This window comes from Lutra lutra, chromosome 18, assembly GCF_902655055.1.
Source record: "Lutra lutra chromosome 18, mLutLut1.2, whole genome shotgun sequence".
In the NCBI taxonomy this organism is placed as follows: domain Eukaryota; kingdom Metazoa; phylum Chordata; class Mammalia; order Carnivora; family Mustelidae; genus Lutra; species Lutra lutra.
The window spans coordinates 2929791-2943138 of record NC_062295.1 but is presented as its reverse complement, the minus strand read 5'-3'; the positions used below and the strand labels follow the sequence as shown (position 1 = coordinate 2943138).

At 58.0% G+C, this 13348-nt stretch overlaps 2 protein-coding genes across 11 annotated transcripts in view; one reads left to right on the top strand and one right to left on the bottom strand.

Annotated features, from left to right (window-relative positions):
- The window catches only part of TRAP1 (TNF receptor associated protein 1), a 50466-nt gene extending 41569 nt beyond the window's left edge, over positions 1-8897 (top strand). Inside the window, exons 12-18 of the mRNA XM_047714358.1 lie at positions 230-377; positions 2155-2340; positions 2752-2890; positions 3649-3734; positions 4328-4473; positions 8213-8285; positions 8630-8897. Coding sequence (XP_047570314.1) covers positions 230-377; positions 2155-2340; positions 2752-2890; positions 3649-3734; positions 4328-4473; positions 8213-8285; positions 8630-8731 — 880 coding nt within the window. The 3' untranslated portion in view covers positions 8732-8897. The remainder of the gene's footprint in view (positions 1-229; positions 378-2154; positions 2341-2751; positions 2891-3648; positions 3735-4327; positions 4474-8212; positions 8286-8629) is intronic.
- DNASE1 (deoxyribonuclease 1) overlaps positions 8825-13348 on the bottom strand; it is a 53895-nt gene continuing 49371 nt past the window's right edge. For 2 of the 10 annotated variants that reach the window (XM_047714362.1, XM_047714361.1), the window contains 8 exons: positions 11656-11750; positions 11089-11236; positions 10688-10776; positions 10470-10553; positions 10162-10277; positions 9916-10028; positions 9689-9843; positions 8825-9430 (listed from right to left, as the gene is read on the bottom strand). In XM_047714362.1, the coding sequence (XP_047570318.1) occupies positions 9112-9430; positions 9689-9843; positions 9916-10028; positions 10162-10277; positions 10470-10553; positions 10688-10776; positions 11089-11235 (1023 nt within the window). In that variant the 5' untranslated portion in view covers position 11236; positions 11656-11750 and the 3' untranslated portion in view covers positions 8825-9111. Of the gene's footprint in view, positions 9431-9688; positions 9844-9915; positions 10029-10161; positions 10278-10469; positions 10554-10687; positions 10777-11088; positions 12763-13348 lie in introns of those variants that run through there. The other 8 variants (XM_047714360.1, XM_047714365.1, XR_007124554.1 and 5 more) reach the window with 7 other exon arrangements.

Below are 13348 nucleotides of genomic sequence, written 5' to 3'. Positions count from 1 at the left end.
CCGAGACCGTGGCCCCCGCAGGGGGTCGGTTCTCATTCCTGCCCCTTGGGGGGCATGTCTCCCCAACTGGGGTTTGTCGGGGGTCCCCTTTATTTTTACTTCGTGTTTTTTAGTTTCATCAAAATGATGTTATTTTCACTCTGTGATTATTAGTGGAAATGAATGTTTTTCCTGCCATTCTGATCTTTTCTCAGAAGTTGTTTGGGATAAATGCATTTCTGTTCTGCAGGAAACTCCGGGACCTTCTACAGCAGAGGCTAATAAAATTCTTCATTGACCAGAGTAAAAAAGATGCCGAAAAATACGCCAAGTTTTTTGAAGATTATGGTTTATTCATGAGGGAGGGCATCGTGACCACCGCTGAGCAGGAAGTCAAGGTATGATACGGGTTTCTGGGCGTTTCTCTGGGCTGCCATGCTCCGTGGAGGCCCGAAAGCTGAGCCTCCTGGGACATGAGTATGGCCTAGTGGGGTGCTGTGCAGGGGTCGGTAAAGTAGCGTTTGGCCTCCGGGCCTCCGTCACAGGACGCGGCAGGCCTGGCTCCGCTTCCGAGCGTCCTTACCGTGTCATGAAGCCCCGAACTCTTCCCGGCCTAATGCTGGAAGGAGGTGGGCGTGCATGGTCTCCTCCCACAAGAGTTTGGGGTGCTCTGGAGATCACATAAGACAGGGGACAGTGCAAGGTGCCTGTTTCTTGTGGTGGGAAGGGTGTTCAGGGCATTTTCACCATGTGATTGGTGGAAATCCTTTAATGCAGTGTCCCTGGGGCCAGAGTTCAGTTTAATTACTTAAAAGTGTCCCATAACCATCCCATAAACATTTTCTGGCCAGTTTTAAATTGTCATGTAATTCATACACCATAAAATTCACCCATTTATTTATTTATATATTTTAAGATTTTATTTATTTGATAGCACAAGTAGGCAGGGAGGCAGGTGCGGGGGGGAAGTAGGCTCCCTGCTGAGCAGAGAGCCTGACGCGGGGCTCGATCCCAGGACCCTGGGATCATGACCTGAGCCAAAGGCAGACACTTAACTGAGCCACTCAGCTGCCCCCAAATTCATCAAAAAGTCAACAGTTTAGCGAGCATTCAGTGGCCATATGTTCACAAATGGTGCAACCAGAACCCTCCAGTTCCAGAACATTCTCATCCTCCCAAAAAGACACCCATTCCCATTAAGCAGGTACTCCCAGGGCCGGGATTTCATCTTCTGCACCAGAACAGCAGGAGGTGAGGAAGGACACGACCAAATGTCTGGGGTTCCCCAGGGGGTTCTTCAGGCCATGGGGCTTGGGCCTCGGGCCGTCCTTGCTGCTGGCTGGTGGCAGGATCCCCCGCCGGCTCCTGGTGCAGGCCTGTGTGATCATCTGTGCCTGCCAGTGACGGGTTTCTGGTAAACAGCACGTGTGGCATTTGCATCCCCGTCGTGCCATTTCATCGCACATCACCTCTGAACAGGCTCCCGTCTTGTGTCCCCCTCGCATGTCTCTGCTGGATAATCGAGAAATCAGTGGTGTAGACTAGGCAGTTTAGGTCCCAAGTCACATCTGGGCTGGTGGCCTTAGGGACCTAGGCCCCAGCTTGTTGTCGCTCCTCAGTCCTTAGCAGGCCCCTCCCCGTCGAGAGGATAGGGCACCAGCAGGCCCGTTGACTTCAGCTGACAGGAAGGAGGACGACAGCCCCCCCTCTTCGGTACACGCCCACTGTCCTCCGTGTACTGTCGTCCGGACCCCGCCTTGGGCTAGTCTGTGCTGTAGGGAAGCCTGCGAATGTGGCCTCCGCACTGTGTCCTCGTGCCCAAGAGGCAGGGTCCGTGACTAGAATGGAGGATGCTGGGTCGGGAAAGTCTCTGCCACGGACATGTCTGCTCACTCCTAGGACGAGACTGGAGAACCCCTCTCCCCAGGCCCCTGGACCGCCTGGGGTGAAGGTTCTCTGCAGGGTTCCCTAGACTTTCGATGGGGGACCTGGCGGATACCACCAGAGCCCCTGCAGCCCCCCAGGGGCTGAGCGCCAGCCCTGGGCCCAGCAGGCGGGGGTGAGGCCGGCCAGAGCCCTTCCTCCCCATAGCCACAGGCTTCCGAGGTGTGTGGCAGGCGGCTGGGAGGCCGTCAGGGCAGGACCTGGAACGAGCGAGCTGGCCTCTGTCCGCAGGAGGAGATCGCGAAGCTGCTGCGGTACGAGTCCTCGGCCCTGCCCGCCGGGCAGCTGACGAGCCTCCCGGACTACGCCAGCCGCATGCAGCCCGGCAGCCGCACCATCTACTACCTGTGCGCCCCCAGCCGGCAGCTGGCCGAGCACTCGCCCTACTACGAAGCTGTGAAGCAGAAAAACACGGAGGTGGGTGTGCCACGGGCCAGGGCCGGATAACCGGTGTCTGAGTGCCCGAAGGAGGGTCTTCTGCTTGACGGACAGTGGCGGAGTGGGCTCCGAATGGGCCCCGGGACACTGGACGACCAAGCAGCGCGAGGTGACGTCTGGGTGCCCGGAGGCCCAGCTGAGCTGCTGCTGATTTGTGTCTCTGGGGGTGACGTGGCTTCCTCCATGGAGTCGCTGTTCCTGCTGCTCTGACAGAGCCCGGGCCCCGCTCAGGGCCGTCTGGTGATCCCCTTTATCCGTGCGGCTCAGGAGGTCCCGGGGTCTCTGATGTGGCCTTTCTGGACGCGAGACCCCGCCCGCGCCTCCCACGCCCCTCTCCCCGGTCCCGGGCAGACGTCCCCAGCCTGACGCTGCATCCTCCGGCCCTCGTAGGTTCTGTTCTGCTGCGAGCAGTTTGATGAGCTCACTCTGCTCCACCTCCGCGAGTTCGACAGGAAGAAGCTGATCTCCGTGGAGACGGACATCGTTGTTGACCCCTACAAGGAGGAGAAGTTGGAGGCCGGGGCCCCAGGTCGGCTCCCCTTCCGTCTGGGCCCAGCCGAGGGCGGTGGCCGGGCGCGCGGGGAGGCAGGCCCAGAGGCTGTGGACGTGGGTTCTTCCTTGCTCCTTTGTTGTCCCGTCCCCAGCCTGCACAGAAGCAGCTGTCAGGAGCCACTTCTGTTTAGATCCTGGGACCCCTCCCATGCCCCGTCCAGCGTGGCTTCCTGAGAGGATGAGAAATCATCCTTCTAAGAAAACTCCTACAAAATTCCACGAACCTTAGGCAACTGAAAGTGTCCTTTTTTTTTTTTTTTTTTAAGATTTTATTTATTTATTTGACAGAGATCACAAGTAGGCAGAGAAGCGGGGGGGGGGGGGAGCAGGCTCCCCGCTGAGCAGAGAGCCCGATGTGGGGCTCGATCCCAGGACCCTGAGATCATGACCTGAGCCGAAGGCAGAGGCTTAACCCACTGAGCCACCCAGGCACCCTGAAAGTGTCCTTTTTTTAAAGTAGGCACCGCACCCACTGTGGCGCTGGGACTTGTGACCCCGAGAGCACGAGTCACGTGCTCTGCCGGCTCAGCCCCGCCCCCCCGGGAGAGTCCTCTGTGAGGTCGTTCTAGCTGCTCGCCCTTAGGTGAAGAGCTTCTTGGGAAGCTTCTGTCCTTGTGCGGGAGGGAGCCTTCCTGCAGCCCGCACCGGGGCAGAAGTGTTTCGGGTCCTGGGACGACCGCAGAGGGTGGGGCTGCCCGTAGCAGCTCAGGGCTCACTCCCTTCTGCTCCCCGTAGCCGGTGACCGCCTGTCAGAGAAGGAGACAGAGGACCTGATGGCTTGGATGAGAAACGCGCTGGGGTCACGTGTCACCAATGTGAAGGTGAGGCCTTCGAGAGACCGGCCACCTCCGTGACCCCACAGCTGCCGGTTGAGTGGCTGGCCTGGTGTGCTCTCCCGGTGGCGGGGACGCCCTGGTCTGGGGTGGGGACGGGCATGTCACTGCTTCTCCCAGGGCGTGTGCACGCGTGGGGGAGGCGGTGCGCCGGAGGACGCCAAGTCCCTTGGGAGTATCTTGGGCGGGGCTGGTGAGAGCACGGTCTGCGGGAAGGGGGCTCAGGCCATCGGGATGGGCGGGCCTGCGGGGTTCCCCACAGTCGTAGGACGTCAGTGGCCCCTGTGAGGCCGAGAGGCGTGGGCAACCAGGCAGGATGGCCCTAGCACAGCCACTGATACATGAGAAACCGGGGGCTGTGAGGGACACGGGGTCCCCGTTCAGGATTCGGTCCCGGGAACTTGATGTGGCCGCGGTTCCCGCTCCCTTCTCAGTGGTGCAGGGAGGCGGGGAGGGGGTCCCCAGAGACTTGCATTCTCTGCTGTCACCTGGGGAAGCTTCTGACCCGGTCAAGGCCCCGCAACCCCGGGGTCCCCCTACCTCCCGCTGTGCCCTCACCCGGTCCCCGGCCTTGCTTGTAGGTGACTCTGCGACTGGACACGCACCCCGCCATGATCACCGTGCTGGAGATGGGGGCCGCCCGGCACTTCCTGCGCATGCAGCAGCTGGCCAAGAGCCAGGAGGAGCGCGCTCAGCTGCTGCAGCCCACGCTGGAGATCAACCCCAGGTGGGCTCCCGGCGCCGTGGACCCGGGGCACCCACGACTCGCCCCTGTGCAGTGATGCTGCGCAGATGGGGGTGCGGCTCACGCCTGACACCTACTAAGGGCAGAAGGCTTATGGGCGGTTTGGGAACTGCAGACACCAGCTGTGTGATCCAACTACATTGAGTTTATCCCCCCACCCCAGCCCCCGTGGGAGGTTCTAGAACACAGCAGTGCTGGCGGCTGGATGCCCCCGTGTCCTGCTATCCTGGTGCAGCCTATCCCTCCTCAGCGGCCCCACAGCCCTCACTGTAGAGACTCAGAGCTCCTCACTGTGCTCTAGTCTGACTGTTGTGTGTCCTGGACACAGCTCTGGGTGGCCTATCAGTGGTGTCCCCAGGCATGTGCTTCTGAGGTCATACCTCCTTTGCTTCTCAGCAGATGGTGGCCGGAGGAGGGGGCGGGCGTTCGTGTCGGGGCGGAGTAACAGGGCTCTGCCTCGGTGCCGTGATGCAGCCTTTCCTGGTGGACTTGGGGGTCGTTCTCTTTTGGGGGCTGCTGGGACGGGTTGCTTGGACCACTGTGTCCTGTCAGGTCCCTGCCCGTGTTTGCCTGAGGCTCACCTGTCCCGGTGGCCTCCGTGGGGTGAGGAGACGCTGCTGCCGCGTGCAGCTGGCACGGGAGGCCCCAGGCCCTGAGCTTTGCGCCCTTTAGCTTGGCCTTCTGAGGACACACCCGAGACGGTCCTTTGTCCTGTTCGTCTTGTAGTTTGCACTTTCTCAGTTGCATCTTCTTCCAGTGTCTTCATCTGCCTGAAGATGTGTTCTGAGAGGTTCTTAATTTTAACGAAGTTGTAATTTTAAAAAAACTCGTTAATTTGAAGTTTGGTTGACATACGGGGTCCCTTTTGGACAAACAATGATTTGACGTTTACGGACACGACCACGTGCTCGCCACGACGTCCGTTACCCCTGTCACTGTGCGGTCCCAGCGGTTCCCTGTGCGGTCCTGCTCTTCTGTGACTGTACAGCTGAGTCTGAGCCCTGCGACCCCTTCGCCCGCTTCGCGCACCCCCTGAGCTACAGGTCTGTGTTCGGTGCTTTTCTAGGTCTTGTTGAGAAATCTTTCTCATCAGAGTCTTGAATGTATGCTAACATTTCTGTCTAAAAGCTTTAACGTTTTGGCTTTGGGGCTGGTTTTAGTCCATCTCTGATTGGTTTGGGATGTAAGAGTCGTCGTATCTCACTCCACGTGAACACCCCAGCCGCTCACGCTTGTCCTCTCCCTGCTGACCCGCAGTGGCCGCAGCACACGGTCTTCCCCGCGGGTCTGTGTTCAGTGACCTTCCCCTTAGTTCCCTTCAAGGGTTTCTTCCCTCCTGCACACCTGCGCTGTACGAGGTGGCCTGACCGGTTCCACACGCGCACACAGTTCCGCTTTTGATGGAGATCCCCAGTCAGTTTCGAATGAATTGGCATCGATATGTCCATTCTCTCATCCGTGAACATGCTCGATCTGTTTATTTAGGTCTTTTTTTTTTTCCCTTTTTTGGTATTTGAGAGAGGGGGGGAGCGAGTGAGAGAGGGAACACAAGCAGGGGGAGTGGGAGGGAGAAGCAGGCCCCCCACTGAGCAGAGAGCACGATGTGGGGCTCGATCCCAGGACCCTGGCAGGTAAGTCATCCAGGTGCCCTGAAATTTCATCTTCTAACTTGCAGCTGTATATGAAAACTTTTGGGGGGATTTTGTATACAATGATTTCATAAGATTTATTTTGCAGAGAGGGAGTACCTGGTGGAGGTAGGGACAGAGGGAGAGGAAATCTCCAGCCGACTCTGTTGAGCATTGGGGCTCGATACCATGACGGTGAGATGACGACCTGAGCCAAAACCAACAATTTTGGCTGCTTAACCGACTAAGCCACCCAGGCGCCCCTACAATAATTTTTTAAATGAAATTATGCCAAGTTACCAAAAATGTTAGAAAATAGCAAAAAGCAAACCTCTCTAGGCTTGTCTTCTTCCATACTTATATATAGCCCATTTGGTGTATTTTTTTCCTGGACTCTGGTCTTAAGTTGTTGTATTCATTTTTTTGTTTTGGTTTTTTAATGGTTTTTTAAGATTCGGAGAGCATGGGAGTGGCAGAGGAGGGGAGGGCGAGGGAACCTCAGGCAGGCTCTGTGGAGCGCAGAGTAAGACACGGGGCTCGATTCCATAACCCTGAGATCATGACCTGAGCAGAAACCAAGAGTTGGACGCTCAACCCACGGAGCCATCCAGGCACCGCTGTGCACTTTACTATTTTTAATTATCATAAAGCTTTTTTCATGTTGGTTTATAATCGTAAGTTTTGTTTAGATTGCTGGGGAGAGGAAGGAATCTCCTTTTCCGCTTCGTGAGCCGGATGACTAGACACGGAGTCAGCGGGTGAGATTGGACGTAGCTTGTGGCTGGTCCCCGGTCCCCGCGGACTGGCCTTCATGGCGGCCCGAGAATGGTGCTGGGAGGTGGCTGTCCCGGGTGCTCGTTTCTGTTGCCAGAGACTATTTTGAAATTTCAATTGCTTTTAAAATTGCTAACGTGTTCATCTGGTCCAGAAATGGGAAGAACCAAAGGAACTCACAGCCACCTTTCCCTTGCACCTTTGTCTCCCGTGAGGCCCATGTTAGGGGCGCGCGTTTGCCAGCGGCCTTGGAGCGGTTCTGCCGGACCCGGTGCTCTGAGATGGGCCGCTGTGTCTCAGGGCAGCGTCCGTGCCCGTGCTGGGGGACTCCCACTGTCCTCTGTGGCAGTTAGATACGCTTCGATTTCTTCAACGCCTTCAGTTTTACCAAAAACTTCTCAATTTTGACGTAGGTTGCATATGAGTAAGGTCAGATGGGATTTATGGGGTTTTCTCTTGTGCAGAAATGCTCTCCTCATGCCGTTGCCAGTCTCCCTTTTTGACCTCTGCATGTTTTGTTTCAGTTCAGCAGTCCTGAAATTGTTTTCTTCTAAATGATTGTATTTCTTTTGATTCTATGGAATCTACTAGAAATCCAGTAGTGTTCTGGGTTTTTGGCCAGTTACCCTCCCTCTTGTACACTTTCCAAAGATTTTATTTCAAGCGAGAGAGCGAGCCTGAGCAGGGGGTGGGGCAGAGGGAGAAGCAGGCGCTCCAGTGAGCAGAGCGCGATCCCAGGACCCGAGCAGAAGGTAGACACTTAACCCAGAGTCCCCCAAGGCACTCCAAAATGCTATTTTCTTTTTTAGTGCTGTAGTTTATTCATATGTTTATATATTACACCCCATGTTTATATATTAAGCAGGATCAGGACCCTGCGATCAAGAGGCCTCCACTCTACCAGCGGAGCCAACCAAGGGCCCCTGACGTTGGCTTTGCAGAGCCAGCAGTGCAATCACTGGAGCCTTAAAATACGCGTTAACACTTAGGCACGGTCTTCCCGGCTGTTCTCCCGGTGCTTACAGACTTTAGTTACCTGAACTAAGGTAATCTGTTAAATGTATGGATTAAGTAGGGTTTCTGACATCGAATGTCTTATTCATATATTAACTTTGGTACCTGCTGTATTTGCAGATCAAATCTCTGAATTCTCCTGGTTTTCTCGGTACAGCCTCTGGAATTCACCTTATCTGCTTTTTCTTCTTACACAGGAGCGTCCTACTACACTTTTTTTTTAAAGGTTCCGATCACCCCAATCTCAGAAGAGTCCTCACAACACAGAGGCCCTCGCGCTAACTCTGGTGTTTTCTGTGCCGCAGACACGCGCTGATCAAGAAGCTCAGTCAGCTGCGGGACAGCGAGCCGGACCTGGCGCAGCTGCTGGCGGATCAGGTGCGTCTCGGGGTCTGAGAGAACTACCGCCGCCTGTTCTTCTTCTTTAAACTTATTTGACAGATCACAAGCAGGCAGGCAGAGAGCCTGACGCGGGGCTCGATCCCAGAATCCTGGGACCGTGACCTGAGCTGAAGGCAGAGGCTTTAACCCACTGAGCCACCCAGGCGCCCTTATTCTTTTGTGAAGATTTTGAGCGCCCAGGACCCTGACAACACGATCTGAGTTGAGCAACTGAGCCACCCAGGCACCCCTGAAAGCCCGTGTTGGGAGGAGTAGTGCTCCTCCTCGCTCCCCTCTGCAGGGCCGTGTCCTCCCACTGACGGGCTCCCCCTCCCTCTCAGATCTACGAGAACGCCATGATCACCGCGGGGCTGGTCGACGACCTCCGCCCCATGGTGGACCGCCTCAACCACCTGCTCGTCAAGGCCCTGGAGCGACACTGAGGGGCCACCGGCGTGAAGGGCCCCGTCTCCCCGCAGGGACTAGGGCTGCAGCGGAGGTGACGAAGAAAGAGGCAGCCGAGACCAGCCACGGAGAAAGGAGGTGGTGCCACCTGTGACAACACCCGCTGTGAGCTTTATTTACTTAAAATCATTTTTTACTTAAAAACCTGTGTTAATCTAAGCGGTGAACTGGTGTCGGGACTGCAAAGGTAGGTAGGGCGCTGGGTTGCCATGAACCCCACACTCACTGCGGAGGCAGAGGGAGCGACCAGGCCACTCCCGCGGCGCCGTGTGTAGGGGACGTCCTCAGCCCCGACGTGTGAGCACGAGGACAGGCAAAGCTGTAGCGGGTGGAGGTTGCGTCCCGGGCTCCGCTCACGTCACACCCTCTTCAGCGTCACCTCCACCGGGTAATGGTCGCTGATGGCCTGGGCCTGTGGGGAAGCGCACAGTGAGGACGGGGGCGCACGACCTGCTCTGCACACAGTATTGCCTGCTCGGCCCCCCACGGCTCTCTGATGTCGGTGCAGAGAACGGAGACAGCCGCACGTCCCCGGGGTGCAGGCCGGAGCCCCAAGAGAGCTGAAGGGAAGGACACATACCAGGTGGTTGCTGAGGCCGTAGGCAGCCTGGAAGTCAAAGGGGGCAGCCGAGTCTGGAACGATGGCGTGCTGGAGCACTGTTCCGGCCACCACGATCCTGCCGCGCACAAGGTGGTCCCCGTCAGCCCCGGGGCCGGCCACCCGTACCCCCCCCCAATCTCTTAGTCTGGGAAAGGTCACGCAGTGGGGCTGTTGGAGTCCAGCAGGCCCTCGCTGGGCTGAGGGACTGGGAGCCCCTCCCCTAACCCAGGCGCTAGGGCCCCAGACTGCAGGAGGGTGACTGACCCAGGTTTTGGGAACTTGAACCTAGGAGTCAAGGCTGTTCCTGGAGGTGACCCTGTCCGTCCCTGCCTACCTGTCGTAGGCACAGTGCGTGGCCGTGGATGTGGTGTCCACCGTGTCAGGAATCAGCCACTGGAAGGCCGGGCTTGTGCGCAGGCGGATGGAGGCCCACTGGGTGGGGGCCACATAGCTGCAGCCAGCGTTGAAGTCACCCATGAGCATGACATCCTAGCAGGAGATGGCAGCCACTTGGCCTGGGCACACGGCATGTACCCCCAGGGCCTGGGGCCGGGGCCTTACCTCCAGGTCCCACTTCTGCCGAACATCCAGGTAGACGTCATAGAGTGAGTCCATCTCTGCCACCGCGTCCAGGGGGGCCGCATGGAGTGGAACAATGGCGAACTCCCGGACCTCTATGGAGATGTCCTGCTCAGCCCTGGTGGGGTTAGGGGGCACGAGCCCATCCCAAGGGAGTGTTTTCCTGAGTGACTTCAACCTCACACCAGAGCACTAGGGGTGACCAGAATCCCAGGAAGGGGTGCGTACTGGTGAGCAGGGAGTGGAACCGGACGATGGCGGGCTCGCGGCTGAAGGTGTCATTCCCGCAGGGCTCGCAGCCGTCGTCATACTGGTAGCTGTCCAGCACGGTCACCTGGTCAGGCCTGGGGAGGGCCGGGAGTGAGCCTGCGACCTGGCCCAAGTGAGCAGCACACAGTGGGGCTCAGGCAAGGCCCGCAGTCTGTGGCCTCCAGTTCCTCCCCATAGGACACACTGCTGCCCTCGAGGGCCCCCCCGCACCCAGCCTTCCGGGAGTGCTCCTGGATGGCCCCCGTCTGTGTGTGCCCGGGCTTTACCTGAACAAGAAGAGGTAGCGTTCCTTGTAGCTGCTGCGGCCCAGAGGCTCACTGACCACATAATGATAGGTGTCTGGGTCATCCCTGGATCAAGGAAATGAAGTCCCTGTCAGAGGGCCTCCTGCAGGGCTCCCGTCTCCGTTCGGCAGCTGTACCTCGTCCTGGGGGGAGGGTCACCGTCCCGTGCCTCCCCGGGCCCCCCCACTGCCATCACCCACCGGTTGAGAGCATCCAGCAGCCTCCCCACGGCTGTCAGGTGGCTGTCTCTGACCTCCTGGACGATGGCAATGTCGTAGCGACTCAGGATCTACAGACAGGGCCACGGTGATGCTGAGCGGGGCAGCCTGCCTGGCGCTGGGGAGCTGGGCCCCGCTTCCTCAGGTCCCCACAGGGTTAGGCTGTTCCCGGGGCGCCTTCATGCGTGGTCTGGCGTGGGACTCTGCTGCTGGCCGGGGGACGGCACAGCAGACGGGGCGGGTTCTCTTCACCAGAGGCTCTGCACACCCTGGGTTGTGGGTACCCTCAGGGCGGACTGCTGGCCCAGTGTTCCCAGGACCTGTTAGACTTGTCCCCTCTCCCCGCCCTGGGGTTCCTCGGGGACAGCCCGGCTTGGACTGACCTGCACGATGTAGTGAGAGAGCGTGGAATTGGACATCTTGGTCTCCCCAAAAGTCCGGATATTGAAGGCTGCTATTTTTAGGGACAGGGCCACCTGCAGCAGGCCGGCCAAGGCGAGCAGTGCCCCCGTCAGCCTGGCACCCCTCATCCTGCAGGAGGGGTGTTTATGTCTGAGTCTGCAGTAGGACCGTGCCCCGTCGTTCCCCAGCGTCCGACCAGGAGCGGCTGGTGGAGTCCGAGTCTCAGTAATCCCGTTTCTGTGGGCTGTGCTGAGCAGGCCGGGGTGAGACTCAAAACCCTCTTCCCAGTGTCCAGAGAGCCAGACAGCAAAGTGAAGGGCTCTGGGTGTTCTCCCTCCTCCACCCGCCAGAAGACAAGCCCCTGTAAGAGTCGCCAGCCCAAGGCGGCCCCTGGCCCTCTGTTGCCGGGACACCGGCTCACAACCCTCCCGGTCCCAGGCACCCACCCAGCTGGGACGGGCAAAGGCTCTTCCCAAGTGGCCTCTAGGCCTAGCACCCACTTTCCAGGGGCCCCGTGTCACACTGCCCTTAGGGCACCAGACACTCACCTGAAGGTCAACTTCTATGATGGCAATAGGAATTCTTAGAAGAATCAGGAATCGATATTCTCTGATTGACTGGTATCAACACTCTCTTCTTGCTGCTTTAAGAAAATATTTACAAAGGAGAGTGAATTAAAAAACGAAGGTGAGAGACCCATGCAGAGTTGTGGCTGAGTCCCAGCACAGGCAACGTTCGTCTCCCCCTGGAGTTTTAAAGGTTTAGGCAGCCGTGACCTTTTCCAGGGCATCACCTGGGGGACAGAGAACAATGGTGCTGCCTGTGTGGCTTTCCCACGTCCGTGGGTGGCTGGCGCGCACCTATCTCAACAGGCACAGGCTCCTGCTGCTGCAAACAGAGCACCTGACAATATCTGCACTTGGTTTTAAAAAGTCTAATGAACTGGCCAAGGTGCCCTCGTCCTTCACACATGCTGCTCTCCCAGGGATGGGAAGGGAGCAGGTGTGTGCGGGCCTGTCTAGGTCCCAGCCTGACCTAGAGCCTCAGGTCAAAGCCAGCCATCGCCTGAGGGGCAACCGCTGCTTCCTCATGGGTCCGCCGTGCGCGCTGCAGGCCACTGGGCCCCAGGAAGCGGGGGGATGTGGGGCCCACCTCTGCGGCCAGCAAGGCAGTGGGAATTTAGGGTGAAGGAGCGTGTGTTCTAGGGGGAGGTAACTCAGGCGGCTAAGTCTCAGGGACACTGTCAAGCAGCTGGAGGCTCTGGGCCGGCCCTCGCCTCCAGTCATTCCTGTTTTAGAATCCCTGTCCTGTCTGGGATGATTTCTGTGCCTACAGAAAAAAGTCACTAAACAGTTGGTGGCTTAATTGGACAGAAATGTATTCTCTAACAGCTCTAAAGACCAGAGACCAAAATCCGTTTCATGGCACTGAAGTCAGCGTGTCGGCAGGGGCTGCATCTCCAGATCCGGGGGGCTCCAGGTCACCCCTCTCTGCCCCCATCAACACGCTGCTCTCTGGGGGTCTCTCAGCCCCTCTTACCAGATCCGTGGGATGGGATTTATTAGCTCCTACCAGACTCTCAGAGCCTTACTCCCATCTCACGAGTCTCAACTTGAGGGGCACCTGGGTGGCTCCGTCATGATCCCGGGGTCCTGGGATTGAGCCCCGCATCGGGTTCCCTGCTCAGCAGGAAGCCTGCTTCTCCCTCTCCCATTCTCCCTACTTGTGTTCCCTCTCTCGCTGTCTCTCTCTCCGTCAAATAAGCTTTAAAAAAAAAAAAGTCTCAACTTGATCACAGCAGCTAAGTCTGTGTCCTGCCACCCAAGTAAAATTCATGGGTCCTGGGGATTAGGACAGAGGACTCTTCTGGGGGCCATTCTGACCCCCTGGAAGGGGTTCCACCCATCAGGGGATGGCTGTGGTCTCCAAGGCCAGCTCTGTGAGAGAAGAGCAGGCCAGAAGGGTCTCCCCATGTAAGGATGGGGCGCGGGGCGGCCTCGAGACAACAGGGTAGTGTGGATCCTGCTGGAGCGTCACAGGGCAGGAGACTGCAAAGCGGATGGAAAACTGGCCAGAAGGTAAACCGACAAGACCAGGAGCCCAAGGTAATGAAAACCTGCTGACACACGGCCGCAGCTGTCACACTCGTCAGTTCACGTGTCCCTCCTGTGCAGTCAGGTGGCCTGGCCCTCAGGCTGCCAGCACGGCCGTCACAGCCTGACCAAGGATCGGCTGCTGCCT